The 17,711-nt window shown below is 48.1% G+C and overlaps 1 protein-coding gene across 1 annotated transcript in view; it reads left to right on the top strand.

Annotated features, from left to right (window-relative positions):
* Uck2 (uridine-cytidine kinase 2) overlaps positions 1-17,711 on the top strand; it is a 68,048-nt gene that overhangs the window by 45,458 nt on the left and 4,879 nt on the right. The window contains exons 2-6 of the mRNA XM_075988515.1: positions 5,734-5,893; positions 6,633-6,729; positions 10,147-10,289; positions 14,717-14,814; positions 17,437-17,485. Coding sequence (XP_075844630.1) covers positions 5,734-5,893; positions 6,633-6,729; positions 10,147-10,289; positions 14,717-14,814; positions 17,437-17,485 — 547 coding nt within the window. The remainder of the gene's footprint in view (positions 1-5,733; positions 5,894-6,632; positions 6,730-10,146; positions 10,290-14,716; positions 14,815-17,436; positions 17,486-17,711) is intronic.

Raw genomic sequence — 17,711 nt, 5'->3', positions numbered from 1 at the left:
GATAACCAATCTAGAGAGGTAAATTTTTTTATTGCTTTTTATTGAGCTCTACATTTTTCTCTGCTCCCCCCTTCCTCTTCCCTCTCCTTCAATCTTCTCCCATGGTCCCCATGCTCCCAATTTACTCAGGAGATCTTGTCTTTTTCTATTTCCCATGTAGATTAGATTCATGTATGTCTTAGCGATGTAATTTTTAAAGTGCACAGGACGCTATATGCAGATACTATGTCATTTTACATAGGGGATTTGAACATCTGCAGGGGTTGGGTGTCTAGAGGAGTTCCTGGAACTGATCCCATTGGGCTATGAAGGAGTCACTGTGTGTGAAATCTTCAGCATCCTTCCTGGTGCTCAGTATGTTCTGTGGGAGTGTTGAAGTGTTGATGATGTGATGTTTATCTATCTATCTATCTATCTATCTATCTATCTATCTATCTATCTATCTATCATCTATCTAATCTATCATCTATCTATCTTTCTAGCTATGTATGTATAATGATCTATCATCTATTTATCTAATCTGTCATGTATCTATGTGTCTATCTATTCAATCTATCATCTTTCTGAGGGTATTTTATCACAGCAGTAGAAAATGAAAGTAGACTGTTTCCCAGAGTTCTCGTCTTCTGATATCACATTCGCAGGCACATGTCAGCCCGGACTTATTCTCACATAGCATGCACCATTACTCTTAGCCGATTTGTGGTTGTTTTGCTCTCAGACTTAATTTAGCTGTGTTCATCTTTAGTTGCTGCAGGCTGATATCTGCTTAAGCTCCAGATATCAAGTCTTCACTATTCAACAGGAAGGAGGAACAAAAAGAAGGGGTGCTTAATTATTTAAAGCAGATTCCAGGAACTTTTCGATTAAGACCTGCATATTTAAGTGACTAGCATTTAGCATAATGACAGACTGCAAGGAAGGGCGGGAATGTCAGTGCCCAGATAATGCTCAGGCCTTGAGATTTAGAACACATAGCCAGCCACCTCTGCGAAGTGTTTTAAGTGTTTTGCATTTGTTTGGCTAGAATCTAGGAGGAGAATAATCTAAATCAAGGCTGACATAAAAAAGGAATGGTGTATGCTAGGTTTAAAGGGAAGGAGGACTTCCGTTGTGTCAGAGCCCTGCCAGTTCCTGGGGATTTAAAAACCAAGTCACAGCTGATCCTTGGGCTCTGGGACTTCTTGGGTTGTTGAAATGATCTGTGGCCTCTTCCGGGTATTTGAGACCCTTATACTTTGAGATCATGTGTGTGCATTAGGGCATAGTTGGTATGCTTAGTAGTTAGCCTGTCTGCTTAGCAGGCCATGATTTTGGATCACCTGCTCCAAGATGAGATGGCATTCTGCTGCTCCAAGGAAGCATTTGACATCTTTCTGCTGTTGCCACAAGGTTGGTTTGCTCCTCTTAGAATCAATAGATTTGAACCCTGTTCTCAGTTGTGGCCAGGGCAAATTATAGGCATTTTGATGTTCTCACACCTGTAAATTAGAGCCTCTGGGTTGTGTGGGGAACACCCCTGGCCCCCAAAGAGTGATGTAATGTCTGGGGGCCATGGTGTTTTCTTCTTGAGATGGACACCATAGACCTTAGTGAAGAGTGATTGGTGTGACTTATTTACATTACCAGAGTAAAGGGACCAGATGGTTGTTTGTGCCTGGCCTTTCTACCACCAGCTGATGAGGTCAGTTGAGTTCAGGGCAAGGAAGTGAGGAGTCTGCCTGCCTGCTATTGGCTCCTTTCTCCCACTGTGAATCTGAAGTAGCCTCCCCAGAACATGACAGGCAACTTGATGGTATTGCGGCATGCTAGGCAGAGTGGCCCTTAGCCAGGATGTCTCTGTGAGGCTGCTGGTGAGAACTACCACTCCATTCCTCAAGGGACACAACCAGCCTTCTATCCCTGCAAGGGTGGGGCCACCGGAGCTCTCTGGCCCTGCCTGGCCTTGACCAGAACCAATAGACATTCTGGGGGTTGGAGGGCAAATGGCAAAGAGGCAGAACAGTCCTCAGTGCAGTGCTCCCTCAGCAGTATTGGAACTGGCTAGGAGCATCCTAAGGATTAGCTCCCAGAAGACACACCACTCAAAATAGAATAACCAGATGGTGTCTGGGCTGTGCGAACCATCCCTTGTATGAGGATGGATGCTTTTAGAGAAAAAGCCTTTCTTTAGGCCAGAAACCGTGCAGCAGGCTCCGCAGCTGGAGGGTCCTGGTGGCTCGCTGACACTTCGGGGCTCCGTTGTTGAGCACATGTGGTACACTCAGCCTGCAGTCACTGGCTCCCAACAGCTGGATTCTTCTGAACATAACATTTCTACAAGTTTTGTGTGTGCATTTTCCGCTTCCTTTTCATAGACATTTATCACTTGCCTGCCTTTAGTTATATGACATTCTGTGACATTTAACACAAACAGTGAGCTTAGGATGTGGTGGGGCTGGACACTCTCTGCTCAGTGTTCTGAGTCCGCTGTCCCTGCCAATGTCTGCTGGAATTGGAAGAAATTTGTGGAGAATATTGGAGCTGCTACCAAACCCACTTCAGTTCTGGAATGATAAAGAGGATTGTGTGTTTGAGCCCCGAGACTGAACACATCATGTTTTTGCTTGTATTTAGACAGTAACTCACAGTTGCTGTAGGCCTGTTCTACTTTTTTTTTTTTTAAGATTTATTTATTATTATGTATACAACATTCCTTCCATGTATGCCTGCATGCCAGAAGAGGGCACCAGATCTCACTACAGATGGTTGTGAGCCACCATGTGGTTGCTGGGAATTGAACTCAGGACCTCTGGAAGAACAGTCAGTGCTCTTAACCTCTGAGCCATCTCTCCAGCCCCTGTCCTACCTTTTAAAAATACAAATTTCAAAACATTTTTAAGATTTATTTATTTTACTCTATGTGTATGAATGATTTACCTGTGTGTATATCTAATGACCAGGGAGGTCTGTCTGAAGGTGTCACATACCTGGAACTAGAATCACAGATGATTGTTTGAACCACAATGTGGGTTCTGGGAATTGAACCCTGGTCCTCTGCAAGAGCAGCAAGTATCCTCCTCCCCACAACAGGGTTTCTTTGTGTAGCTCTGGCTGTCCTGGAACTCATTTTGTAGACCAGGGTGGCCTAAGACCACTGCCTGGCTTAAGAGCATCAGTACGTTTACCTGGTCCCCTCCTGTCCCACTGTCAGTGTGTGGGAAGTAGCAAGAGGATAAATGTTCTGGTGCCCCTGCGATAAGGGTGGAGGTATACAAGGTGTGGTGCACCCCTTAATCCCAGCACTAGGGAGGCAGAGGCAGGCGGATCTGTTTCAGGCCACTCTGATCTATAGAGAGAAGAGAGTTCCAGGACAGCTAGGGATACACAGAGAAACCTGTTAAAAACAAAACCAACCAAACAAAAAGGATGGAGCTCTGCAGAGCTAGGCTGCACCCAAGCTCCCCCAGGTCGAGTTAATACCTGTGAGCTGTTTCAGGGTGTCAGAGGTGGGCCCTGGCTTTGGGTGGCTGGGCTTAGTACTGACCATCAATCGACCTTCAGACTAGTGGTTTCTATTACGTAAAGTTATAATAACCAAAATAATCTTGTTAAAAGGGCGGAGCCCAGTTTGTCACCAAAATAATAGTTATTTTGGCTCTTTTGAAGTTGGGTCCTACTGGGTATTCATGATAGCCTTGGTTTTTTTGCCAGCCTTCCAATTGCAACTACACCCAGTTAGTGATTATTTTTAATTTGATATTGATGTTATAGGATTTATTATCATATACATACTTTTTATTTATTTATACATGCAGTGCTCAGGATTGGGCTAAGACCCTAACATGCTAGGAAAGCATTCTACCACTATTTTATACTTCAGCCTCCATCATAACATTTTTTTTTTTAAAAGATGCGCTGGCTAGTTTTATGTTAACTCGGCACAAGCTAGAGTCATTTTGAAAGAGAGAACATCAACTGAAAAATGCCCCCACTAGAGTGGCCTGGGGGCAGATTGTTCTTGTCAGGCCGGCTAGCTTTGTACAGTTGGCAGTGGTGGTATGGTATTACTGTGGATCAAAACTATTTAATAGGCTAAATTTTTTTAGAACCGAATAGTTAATGCGCGTGTGCACACACACGTACGTGCGCACGCAGCTTCATGAAATATGGAAGAGTTCTGTGGCTCAGAAAAGCATACAGGCGAAACCCATTCTCACCACCTTCAAGTGTCGGGGTCAGATGCCAGTTCGGAGAAGGCAATCCCAGCCTGCAGATGCTGGGTGGTGTGCTCATGTCTCTCGCGCTTCTAGTCTTGAATTAGAGAATTGCAAGCCCCGCCTTCCTCTGTTTGATAGCTCTTTTTTGAGGGTGGGGGAGCATCTCGGGGAAAATCTCCATCCCCAGGTCCAAAGTTGTTTTAAACCCTTATCTGTGTAAAAGTATCACAAAAAGGAAAAACCATTTTTGAATAATAACTGCACCAAACTATTGTTCCTTCTTCAAGGTTTCTTCCTACTGGGCTGTATGAGGAGCATGCCCCATAGTACAGTGCAGAACAGCCTGATATGTCAGATTAGGGCAACAGAAATGGCTGTTGTTCTCACAATCAGATACATCAAGCAACTTTATAATAGTTGTGGCTTTACGTTTTGGTGTGTGCTTGTTGTTAAAATCAGATGGCAAAGTTTATAAAATAACAAAACCTAGCCCAGGAGCTCTCGGGACGTGCTGTTTCTTCTTGTCTAATGTAACAGATTAATCAGCTCCACAAGGAATGTTGAGTTATTCCTTTTAGAGCCTTTTTTCTTCCTAGCCGTGGCTGTCCTGGAATGCACCCTGTAGACCGAGCTGGCCTTGAATTCAGGGAGTGCTGGGATTAAAGGCGTGCACCACCACTGCTTTGGCACTTCTGGGAGCGTGTTATTTTGTTATTAACATGTTTCTTTAGTGCACGTGTGTCCATGTACACGGGTGTCAGAGGACACCGTGTGGGAGTCCATTCTTTCCTTCCACCACGTGGCTTTTATGCGGGTCTCCCACAGATCATCAGGCTTGGTGACCGGCACGTTTCCTCACAGAGCCATCTTGCCCAGCTGCTTTTGGTGTGTTTTGTGTTTGAAGATTATTTTTTTATTTATATGCACTCGGGTGCATCTGCATTCGTGTGAAAGCCAGAGAGGTTGTTGATGTCCCAGGAGTTGAGTTACAGGTGATTGTGAGCTACTGCACCTGGGTGCTGGGGATTAAACCTGGGTCCCCTGGAAGGGCAGCAAGCACTAACCGCTGCGCCATCTCCCCAGCCTTTGCTGTGGCTCTTCCTTGCACCAGTGGAAGGTGTGTAGGGGCCCAGTGCTCTGTGCTTATGCAATAATTTTTATTCCGTTGGCCTGTCCGCAGAGGATTAGCTCCACTTTCTAGTGTTTGGTGTGTTTTTCCACAAGGGGATAAGAAGGCGGATTAATACTTCTGTTGTCACCCACTGGCTTTCAGGAGGAGGGAGGCCATTGCCTCCACACCTGCTAGCACTGAGTGCCCTGGGGAGTAGCATGTTGAGGACTTTGGGATCCTTAGACCTCCTTTTAGCAGGCTGGTCCTCCCTTAGCCTTTTAATTAGCCGGATATTACTTGAGCTGCTGGCTTCTTCCCTCAGCTCCTCTATAGCAAGGATAGCAGCCTAGGGGTCGACACTTCCTTTGTCCCAGCACACTCCCACACACCTTCTCTTATTCCCGCTGTCTTCTCTCCTTACAGTCTTCCGTTTGTGCCAAGATCGTGCAGCTCCTGGGGCAGAATGAGGTGGATTACCGCCAGAAGCAGGTGGTCATCCTGAGCCAGGATAGCTTCTACCGGGTCCTCACTTCAGAGCAGAAGGCCAAAGCCCTAAAGGGCCAGTTCAACTTTGACCACCCGGGTGAGTTGGGAGTTGAGGGGTGTGTGTGTGGAAGGTGGAGCAGGTAGTGGTTGTGTTCATGAGGAAGGACTTAGCTTCTCCCAAGTCTGTTGCTGTCGACAACATAGGGGCCCATTGATCATCTTGCTTAGCTATCCTGGGCTCACAGGAAAGAATGGGTTTTGGGAGACTTTGCAGAGAGCTGATTGAAATTGTGTTGAATGAAGGTGAACCATGCAAGCCTGGGCAAAGATCCCCAGAAACAAACACAGCTGCTCCTTTGCCTTCTGATGTGTAGCAGCCTGTACCACCACCACCCCGGCACCAGTCTATGGGCTCCGCTTGGAGACCAGCAGGAAGGGAAGTGGGGTGTCTTCAGGTGACCTCCTGAATGAGTTTTGCTGATAGCCCCGATCAGTGTGTTGCCCCTTCAGATTGTTTATGTTTCTCGTGTTGTTGGGAATCAGCTCTTCTTGGCATGGGACCCATGCTTAGCATATGCCACTCAGGACACCAGCTGACCTTTGGGAGGAGGGGATATATTGACACCAGGTTTAGAATGTCAGCGGAAAACAAACAAAATTAGTTTGCCAGAACTCACCCACACACTCTTGTTTTAGGATCCAGGGAGTGTTTGTATTTCACCGTGGGTAGAAATTGGCTTTGGAAGGGCAACGTGTATTGGGTGTGAAGTTTGTTGTGATTTTACGACAGGTTAGTTTAAAACCAAGAGCTGTTTTAATAGTTTGATTTCCTTCAGATGCCTTTGACAACGAACTCATCTTCAAAACACTCAAAGAAATCACCGAAGGAAAAACAGTCCAGATACCCGTATATGACTTCGTCTCCCACTCACGGTAAGCTGGCCGGGCTAGGCCAGAGGATGTTAGCTGTTGTAGCTCAGAACATCCCAGGGGTGCCCTCGGCTTCCTTTCTCCTGTCTCGAGTCTCATCTCTCTTCTCCCCACCCCCCTTTCATAGTTTTTTTTTTTTTTTTAAAGTAGGGCTTCTCTGTGTAGTCCTGGTTGTCAATGGATCTCGCTCTGTAGTCCAAACTGATCTTGATCTCAGATCCTCCTGCCTCTGCCTCCTGAGTGCTGGGATTAAAGGTGTGTGCCACCACTGCCTGGTACCTTCCCCATCTTCAATGAGGATGTTTCTAGGAATGGCTGGATCATTTCCCTTTTCTCTCTGAAGGATGGGCTTGTTCTTTGGGCTGGTGTAAGGGGTGGGTGGTATCTCAGTTAGGGTTTCTATTGCTGCGACATAACACGATGACCAAAAAGCAGGTCAGAGAGGAAAGAACTTATCCAGCTTACACTTCCACATTGCTGCCCACCACTGAAGGGAGTCAGCACAGGAACTCACACAGGGCAGGATCCTGGAGGCAGGAGCTGATGCAGAGGCCATGGAGGGGCCCTGCTTACTGGCTTGCCTCACATGACCTACTCAGCCTGTTTTCTTATAGCATTCAGGACCATCGGCCCAGGGATGGCATCACCCATCATGGGCTGGGCACTCCCCCATTGATCACTAATTGAGAAAATGCCTTACAGCTGTGTCTCATGGGGGCGTTTCCACAACAGAGGAGGCTCCTTCTCTCTGACTCTAGCTTGTGCCAGCCAGGACAGGCGGTGCGCTTGTTTGTTGTGATGTACATCTTTGCTCCTTAAAGAAGATGTCCTGGGGAGGACCAAAATCAGGAGAGGGAAGACACAAAGCAGTGTTGTCTGCTCTCGTGCTGTGATTGCTTTTGGACAGTGTGTCGAGGTAGAAGGGTTCGAGACCATCAGATGCATGTCCCAAAGTTAGTCCCTGTTCTCCAGACAGCATCTCAATCAAGACAGACTAGTTTTCCTTCTCCTTTGAAGCCCCTCCCGAGGAATCCTAGAGCATAGTTAGATTCTGAGCTCTCCCTCTTGGCCCTCGTGTGAGAATAAATTTGGGAGTGTTCATACTTGTCCAGACACAAGTCTTCAGGCGTGTCTGGACACATCTTGGGACTCCAGGGCCACAAGCTGCACTTTTAGGTGGCTTGTTACCAGGTGTGGCTCACTGTACTAGGCTTGTAGTGGTTCAGTAAATGTCCTGATCTGTGGGCAGTTACAAATGTCCCTGGCTTCTCATTCTTCTGATTACTCTCTGCCATTCTCCTTTTCTGTTGAATTCTTTTAAAATAGGAAATTAGACATAATGTTTATCCCTTACCGGATGTTCCTGTCATTTTAAACCTAGCCATCGCCCCTCCATTATCCTGTTCTACATGTTTCTGCCCTTAGTGCCTTTCTCATAGCCCAGAACTTGAGGCTGCAGCAAGGGTTGGGGTAGAGGAGGACAGGGAGAGCGTGCTTTGTAGGCTGTCTTCTTCCCTCATTGGTGCCTCCTGTGGGGGGACTCGGAGCAAGTTAACACCAAGAATCATGCTGACGGTATCTGTTGTACAGAACCCACAGGGTTGTGCAGGAATAAAAGTCCACTATAGAAACTGGAGTTACGCATGTTGGGGGCTGACTTGGAAGGGGGCAGCTACACAGTAAGAGAAAACAAGCCTCAAACCTGACCACTGGAATAGACATCGAGGCTCTTGGAAAAGTACAAAAAAGCGCCATATCTGGCTTCCAGCTTCTAGAGTCTGTCCCTCTGTTACTATCTTTTGTATTTTGTACATTGTGGGTTTTCCTCATCTTCTGATTCTTTGTCAGCAGTGCGACCTGGGACCACACAAGAAGTAGATGTGGGTGAACTAGAGTTTCCTGCTGTAGGCAGAAGTGGTGGTGTGTGGCCAGTGAGACACTCCAGTGCACGGCTTTTCTTCCAGGTTCAGGGAAACACTTAGAATACAGCTGGGGGAAGACAAGGGCCTGTGGAATAGTGTAAAGGAGTAGAGTGGAGAGGAGGTTCATCCAGGTTGCCTGGAGGAGGTTGTAGTGTCCACTTGAGACTTCGATACAAACGCAGGTGGAAGATACTTACGGAGGGACAGCATCCTCTTCTGTGGGCTGTTCTGCTGACCTCCCGGTGTTTGCACAGAGAACTTTTGTTGCTTAAGGAATGTAAAGTAGTTTGCGAATGGTAGTTCACTTGGTAGTTAGGCAACTATAAACTCCACAGAGTTAGCAAGGAAAGAGGCAGTAGGGGCCTGTAAGGAGGTGTTGGACAGATAGATACCTTATCAAAGGCTAATAAGAATTGCCCTGAGCCGGGCGGTGGTGGCGCACGCCTTTAATCCCAGCACTCGGGAGGCAGAGGCAGGCGGATCTCTGTGAGTTCGAGACCAGCCTGGTCTACAGAGCTAGTTCCAGGACAGGCTCCAAAGCCACAGAGAAACCCTGTCTCGAAAAAAACCAAAAAAAAAAAAAAAAAAAAAAAAAAAAAAAAAAAAAAAAAAAAAAAGAATTGCCCTGAAGAACAGGGCTCAGGGAAGCCCCAAGCAGGCCTGTCTGTGAGAGACCCATTCCATGACCATTTCATAATCTGTCACCCACCTGGCTTTTGAAAGGTTGTATTTACCTTAGGATTTGCCTTGGGCTGCCCAGCTCTGTAAATGAGTTAGCGGTCTATAAGGATGCCTTTGGAAGATGGGCAGAGAACTCGAAATTTGAACTTCTGTCCAGTGCTTTCTCATTCATCTTACCATCCTTCAAAACTTCTCCCCTCATCTCTTTCCTTTGCTTCTCTCCTCCTCTTAAGTTGCCCCAGGTATAGAGGAATGGGTGGAATTGTATAGCAAGAACTGAATATCTGATTCTTAAGGTTCAGAATACTAAGTTGCAGAAGTGCCAGGCACGAAAGCATTCCTGGAGACACCTGCAGAGAAACTAGAAATCATATCCGCTTTTGTAGAGGCAAAATGCCTTGTTTATTGTCTCCTGTCTATGCTGTCCACACGTACAGGCAGCTAGAGAGAATGATACCTTTACAGTGGCCTGATTGGAGAACAGCGTGTGGATGGGATACACAGGAGATAGTAACCTAGACATAGATGTTAGAGACAAAATGTCTGTATTCTTCAACCTGTTTATTTTATTTAAAGAATGATGGTTGCCAACTCTTTCTGATTTATGGCAAAAGTTGAGAAGAGCTTGCCCTAGCCTTCTTAACACCTTCTTGTCTGTGGTGGTGACCTGGGGCCTCTGCGCCTAGGAGCCACGCTTCTCTACTGTTTAGGTGTATAGAGGGATAGAACCCGGAACCCCAACCCAGCAGATGCTCTGATCCTCGCTGTTATCCCGGCTCCCTGGCCACTCAGCCTGTCACTGCTCTGTGCTTTGCAGGAAAGAGGAGACGGTCACTGTCTACCCCGCGGATGTGGTGCTCTTTGAAGGGATCCTGGCCTTCTACTCTCAGGAGGTCCGAGACCTGTTCCAGATGAAGCTTTTCGTAGACACAGATGCGGACACTCGTCTCTCTCGCAGAGGTGCGTTTTGTAAGCTTCAGGATGGCACGATTGGGGGCCACCTTGGGAGCAGATAGGTGGGAGCCCGTGAGAGGCATGTGCACTCCTGAGTTTGAGTCCTGGACCGTCCCTTATGCAGCTGTGTGCCACTGTGGCCAGGCCAGCTGTGTTAGCCCAACCTCATGACATCCTGCCACCTAGTGTTTAGTGACATTTAGGAAGGGATTAGTCACTCCACTGTTTAGATAAAGAAAGGCTTGTGAGGTCACTAAGATGAAATAAGTCTGGTTTCCTTGGGAATTGTCTAGTTAAATGCTCAGGTCTTTTTTTTTATTTTCTCATGAGGCATCAAGGAAAGATGCCTTGGTCTTGGAAGTAACTGTAGGGCATCTGGGGACAGGGACCCCTATGCCCTCAGTGCCGGGCCCCTTCTTCCACCATCTGCTTCTGCGTGCTCTCATTCTCTCTCCCCAGCCCTGGGGCAGATTCCCCGGCAGGCTTTCCTGAGTGTGTACCTGTGTATCTGTCCAGCCCATGTATTCTCAGAAGTCGCAGAACTGGTTGGGGAGCTGAGCTCTGCCAGATGCCGAGCCATGTGCTTCTACTGGGAGCTTTTGGGAGGAGGAGAAGGAGGGTCAGGCCACAGGGCTGAGGAGGGGGCAACAAAGGCCTCACCGTGTGAAGCGGGGAGAAAGGGCAGGAGAGCCACGATACTAGTTTCAGCAGGCAGGTCCCCCATCTAGCTTTGTGACGTTGATGGCTCTAGGGATACCCCAGGTTTGTGTTTCTTTATGGCGCCTCCCAACTTGCATGCATCTGTCCCAGTGTCTGGCCTGTCATCTCACCGACAAGCCTAGCTCTTCCCTTGATTCGTGGGTCGTTGTCCCTGATGGTTGCCAAGTTAAAGAGGCAGTGTGCTATATCAGGGGAAATGCCAAGACTGCGGCTCCACTGCTCATTGATGTGTGGCCCTGGGCAGGTTGTGTTTTCACCTCTTAACCTCATTTTACTGTCCTCGAGGGATAGGTGAGAGGTGATGCAGGTCAGTGCCTGCAGCGCAGTGGTTGACAGTTGATGCTCTCGGGTCAGGATCTGGGAGAGGTAGGTGGCTAGTATCTTCCTCTGTGAGGTAGGGGCTAGTATCTTCCTCTGCAGTGTTGCGGGGACTCTGGAGTCTGACCCCAGGAGCCTGTGCCCTACTGGCTGACTGACTAGTCTTGCAAGTGGGACTCAATCCTAGGGAGACCTCAAAGGAAGGAGAAAAGATAGCTTCTAGGGAGTCAGAACCAGCTTTGGAGTAGCTTTTTTTTTTTTTTTTTTTTTTTTTTTGGTTTTTCGAGACAGGGTTTCTCCGTATCTTTGGTTCCTGTCCTGGAACTAGCTCTTGTAGACCAGGCTGGCCTTGAACTCACAGAGATCCGCCTGCCTCTGCCTCCCGAGTGCTGGGATTAAAGGCGTGCGCCACCACCGCCCGGCTGCTTCGGAGTAGCTTTAAAGTCTTTGGAAATAGAGTGGGTCCTAACTCAAATCAGGTCATTAGAACTTTCTCCTTCCCTTTCTCGGCCTGAAGTGGGGAGAGGGTCTTTATATGAATATGGGAAATCCCTAAAGTGATGTGAAATAGGGTTTCTCTGTGTAGTGCTGGCTCCGTAGACCAGGCTGGCCTTGAACTCAGAGATCAGCTTGCCTTCTGAGCGTTGAGACAAAAAACATGTGTACCTAGCTCTCCCTGGGGTTTTCTTTGGCCAGTGCCTGCCTGTCCCTTGTTGTCCAGGCGGGTTGCTGTCTCTTCATCTCAGATGTATTTTTACGGGCCCCCCTCTGCCAAGCTACGTTTTCTCATGCACCATTTGTTTCTACAAAACATGCTTGGTGTATGCTTGGTGGAGTGCAGGGGGCGGCAGGGCAGGGGCCAGTCCCTAACAGTAGTAGACACAAGGCTGGAGAACATTCTGAGAGATTGAATACCATGTTCCCCTCCCACCCCGTACTCCCCATCTTTCATAACCTCTAATATTCTAATAAGGGAGAAATTGGTCTTGGAATCCTAAAGTGCCTGGAAAGCTCAGGCCCTCCTTGGTTCCTTTCCTCTAGGTGACCCAGATACGCTTCCCTCCCTGCTCTTTGCTTTTGCCTGCTCCTAAGCATCAGGAAGGGAAGAATGGGGCATGACCTTTAGAGCTGAAAGAGCATTGCTGGCTTTGGAAGGACTCAGTGGCCAGGCAGGGAACTGGCAAACTCGTCACTTCCTGCCCATTACTGCGTCCTTTGGGAATGATCCCATCCTGCCCGGCACATGTGTAGGGCTCAGGCTGGGATGGGATGGGGGTAGGGCTGGAAGCGTTGGTTCTTTTGGAGTTTCCGGTTTGTGCCAAGATCATGTTCTGACTCAGCCCTTGGCCTGATTCTGCTTCCTGGCAGTACCCAAGGAGCAGAGCGTTTCAAATGCAGTGCGCTGTTCTACTCTGTTTAAGGTGACAGCTTCCTTGAAGGCTTAGGGAGTTGGATGACAGTGCTTTCTGTTATTGGATGTCTCCAGTGTCTGGGGCCCATTTCTTTGATGTGAGCCTTCTTTCTTTCCCTCTGTCCCTTTTTAACATACTAATTGCATGTGTTTGTATCCTTACCTTTCCAGTGTTCTGCGGGGTCCCGCACCCCCCCCCCCCCCCCGCGTGCCCTCTTCCCCCCATGCACCTTGCCCTCCTCACATTGATTTTCCTGTCAGGAGCCTCTGCTCTCCTGGAGACCCCCCACCCTCATCCCCGATTGTGCTGGCCACTGCAGTTGGCACAGGAGGCTAGGCATATTGACCATACTGTGCGCTAGCTGCCATGCTAGAGATGGTCTATACCCCGTTTTCTTGAACAATAGCTTCATCACTCAGTTTGTAGATTGCTTGCCTGGCATGAACACAACCGAGGGTTTGATACCCAGCACTGCGTAAAAACTGGGCACAATGGCAGACACCTGTGATTCCAGTTTTCGGGGGTTAGAGGCAGGAGCTTGAGTTTAAGGTCATCTTCAGCTGCTTGTCTGGACCAGCCGAGGCTGCATGAGATTCCTCCCTCCCTCAATTATAAATAGAATGTTCTTTGTCTACCTTTTGTTTAAGGAAATGAAGAGGATAATTTTAAGGTAAATTTAAGGAAATCAAAGAGGTCACAGGAGCAGGAGTTTCTGGGGACGCAACTCATTAGCTAATGAGCCAAGCAGTCGTGGGCTGTGTCACTTCCCCCTGGGGTTTACTGCATGGCCCACTAGCTTCTCTTATAACAGATGAAGTTACCAGGTTGGTCCGTGGGCAGCAGGGAGGTCTGTGTGGGATTTGCCGTAGGGAGAAGGGCAAAACTCTCCAGGGTGCTAAAGCTGGTAGTTTCCTCAAAAGCATGCATTGTGAAACAAACCCAGCACCAAGCACTCCAAGGGCTGCACCTGATTCCAGGAGGAGCAAGCTGCTGAGCACACGCTCTAGTGCGTGCAGGAGAGACCGTGCATGTGTGCGTGTGCGTGTGCGTGTGTGTGTGTGTGTGTGTGTGTGTCTGTCTGTCTGTCTGTCTATCTATCTATCTATCTATCTATCTATCTATCTATCTATCTATCTATCTATCTATCTGCTTAGTGGCACGGCTCTCCAGAATCTCATTCACAAAAACTCTCCATGTGTGTTTGCAGAGATTTGAGTCTGTTACCTCCTGTGGTAGTCTCTGTGGATATGGGTGAAAATTTAGCAGGCTGACAAGAAGTTTGGAAGTGGCAGCTGTGCAGAGGGCTGTGTGGGTTAACAGGACCTCCTGGACTCCCTTCTAGTTTACTTCTCCAAGGGGAACTGAGGCTTAGGGAGGTCAGGGCACAGTGACAGAATCAGGATGCCCTGGCCCTTAAAACTAGTGTTTGCCGCAGGTCCCTTACTGAAAGGTTCTGAGGAAAGATGGTAGACGGTAGATGGTAAATCTCTATCTATCTTGGCTTCCTCTGGCTTTGGCTCACTATTGCCCAGAGTGTGGTTTTCTCATTAAAGAAACTTGTGTGCCCCAGGTGAGCAGAAAGAGCTTCCCCACCATTGGTCTTCCTGCCCAGGAGATGGAGGGAGGTGGGTGGTTAGCTGACCGACCCCACAGCAGTGAGTCTCTGGATTGGGAGCCCAGGTGAGCATTCTGCAGCTGGGTGCCACTGTCTGCTGTTGTTGCGACTCTCCGGGGATGCCCTGATCTTTTCTGGTCATGTTGAAATCTTGTTTGTGTGAAACAAGCTGCTAGTCTCAGCCAGGCACCCTTTTATGATAGGGACCACACTGTAGTAGAATTCGATGGTTTGTTTTCTGAATCCGTTGCTGCTCTGTCCTAGGGCAAGTCCCTGAGGGACTTCTCCATCAGCGGGTTGACCTGCAGGAATTGGCTGTGTTACCTTGTACACTGTTTTCTTGATTTTTGTTTTTCCTTCTCTTACAGTGTTGAGGGACATCAGCGAAAGAGGGAGGGACCTTGAACAGATTTTATCTCAGTATATTACGTTCGTGAAGCCTGCCTTTGAGGAATTCTGCTTGCCAGTGAGTTATACTCTTTGTTTCTACTACATGTACATCTTGACGTTTAATTATTTAATATTTTTTCAAAAGGTTTGTTTTTATTTTATGTGTCTAGGTGTTTTTGCCTGTGTATGTCTATACACCACATGCATGCAGTGCCCTCAGAGGCCTAAAGAGGGCGTGAGATCCTCTGGAGGCAGAGTTAGGGATGGTCCTTAGCTGCCATGTGCATGCTGGGTCCTTCGTGAGAGAACAAGAGCACGTAACTCACCATCTAGACAGATGCTGAGCCATCCTCTAGCTCCTTTCTGATGGGTTTAAAAGCCTGTAGGTTGCTGGGGTCTCCCTGGCTTGACTCTTACTCCTCTCTCTTGAGTGAGCATCTTAAAGTTCCAAGAGGTGGCAGACTAGGTTCTGTCCTGCCGCCTTTCTTCTTCTTAAGGTCACCCTATTTCTGTGCATCTCCCGGCATGACCTGCATTGCTTGCCTGGGAGGGCTACAGTATCAGACTTTACCCGAAGCTAGCCTGGGATAGACCTCAACTGGCGGGAGGCTTTGGAAGGCCAGAGTACTGGTGCAGGGCGGGCACTGCCGTAGGTGGATAGTTCATTTGGGAAGTGCTGGATTGTGGTGAAATCCTCTTCCTTACCTCCCTCCTGGCACAGCTGTGCCTCCTGGAGCATCTCAAGTTCTCTAGTAAGCCAGTTTTCTGAGAACCAAAGGGGAATGGCCCTCAGCGCACAGTCAGCCAGAGAAGCACATCTCCCTGGGAGAGACCTAATGGGACATGTGGAGGGGAGCTGGCAGAGACCCGGGATGCGATTGGGATTGTGGGAAGACATATTTGATTTAGGAGAATCTTGACTCACCATGTCCTCTCCGCTGGAGCAGGCTCAGGACTGGCAAAGTTGGCCTTGGTTATTTATAATTAAGAGAAGGAGAAGTTGGGACTCAGGCTGGATTTTGAGTGGAATCACTTGGGAAGAGTGATGCCTGGGAAGGTCTTCAGGATAATTGACTTGTTTGTGCCTTTGCTCCTTTCCTGGAAGAGATAATCCTCACCACACCTGCTTCAGTCTGTTAGGAGGCCTTCACCTTATACCAGGCTTGACTTGGTTTTCAGTCAGGGACTGGTGAACTTCCGGTCAGCCTGAGCTCTCAGCCCACCTGTTGCCCTCTTGAAGGTTAGGTTTCTGGGACAGGGCTTTCAGGGCCAAGAGTCTGTTTACCTGAGTCCGTCCGTGTCGTGTCGTCCCCCCCCCCCCCCCCCCCCAGCCCTCTTTTGACTTTCAGAGAGCACAAAGGGATTTCATCATTGGGAGCCAACCGTACTGACATTTTGTGCGGTTTAACTCAGCTGTGGGCCCGCTGCAGATTCTGGCTAAGTGTTTTCTGGGATGTTTGTGCTCAGGCCCTCTGTCCAGCTGCTCTTGCTCTTGGCTCGGGGAAGGACAGTTAATTTTTCCATAGTGGGGACCTGAGAAAGGTCTGGGGTCTGACCCTGACATGACCCTGGGTCATATTAGGAGGAATGAGGACTCTCAGGCAGGCAAGAGCATGAAAAACCCAGGGGCATAGTCCAGACATTTGTTTCTCGTATGGCTCATGGAATCTCGGTAAAAGAAATAAAAACAAACGCAACACACAAGGAACATGGTTTCACTTTTTTAAGAAATTTACTTTTTATTGTAATGAGAAGTGACGCTGGTCACCGGGAGGGGATTGTGATTGTCTTTTCTGACTTCCACTGAGGGCTGGGTGTGAATAGTGTCACCCTCCAGGCTTCTTACAGACTCAAGGTGAACAGATCCCGTGACATGTACAGTTACTATTGCTTTGCTTTGTCGGTGCTGGAGGAAGAACCCAGGGTCTTTCTCATCCTAGGCAAGAGTTCGACCATTGAGCGCGTCTCCAGCCCTTTGTTTGGGTTTTTCTAATTAATATTGTTCCCGGTGTGGAGGCACTGAACGTGTCTGGTTTTTGCTGTAGGAAGTCTTACAGCCAGTGGTTTCCCGCCCACTGGGGCATGGTCTCTTATATATGCTGATGTAGAGCTCGTGTCCGCCCTCTTTCCCAGCAGCTCTTTCTGGTTGCTGGATTTGGTTTCTGTTTTCCATTCAAGCAGAGAGGGGATTCTGATTTGTGAGTTTACCCCTAAATATAACCATCTATTCTCAATTCTGAGCTAGTGTGGGATTTCTTTTAAGCGTCCTTCCACAGGTTTTAAGGTCATGTTCTCTGCAGGTCCTAGGTGGGAACAGATGTTAGGCATTAGTGTAGTTACCTGGGGGAAAAGCTGGCTTTCTAATGTGGATATAAAGTAGACATTGGGGTAAGCATTCAGCTAAGCATTGGATTATGAGTTGATTTTTAAATCAATTGCTTCATGGGAACCACTCTCTCTTTGACAAATAAAAGCCGTCACTCCTTTTCCTCCTCCTCTTCCAATATTCATATTTTAGCCCTAAAGGTAATTCCTTAGGCCTCTCCTTGTTTTTAGGTGCCTTTTGCAGTATTGCGTTCAAAGCCTCAAGCTGCTGCTAGGGACTGACTGGCCCTTCTCTTGTGCCATTCATTGGAGAGGGACTCAGGTTTCTTCCCGAATGCCCCTGTTGACACGTTGTAAATATCTCTCTCCACAGACCAAGAAGTATGCCGACGTGATCATCCCCAGAGGTGCAGACAATCTTGGTGAGTACCCGTGTGGTGTCTTCCTGTGGTCAGTACTTCTGTCCACATCGGTCATAATTTGGGCACAGCGTGACCATGCAGGGTCCTGAAGTCTGTGACAGTCAGACAGGTGCTTCTGTCTACAAGTCTAGTCGTGGGAACAGATCCTTGGCCATATGTATATCGATGTTGGGGGACAGACATAATCCGGTAATCTCTGGCACTCCAGTAATGACGCTTGGACCTC

The sequence above is a fragment of the Microtus pennsylvanicus genome, chromosome 10 (genome assembly GCF_037038515.1).
Source record: "Microtus pennsylvanicus isolate mMicPen1 chromosome 10, mMicPen1.hap1, whole genome shotgun sequence".
Lineage (NCBI taxonomy): Eukaryota > Metazoa > Chordata > Mammalia > Rodentia > Cricetidae > Microtus > Microtus pennsylvanicus.
The sequence above is the reverse complement of the archived record's forward strand: the minus strand, read 5'-3'. Positions and strand labels throughout refer to the sequence as shown.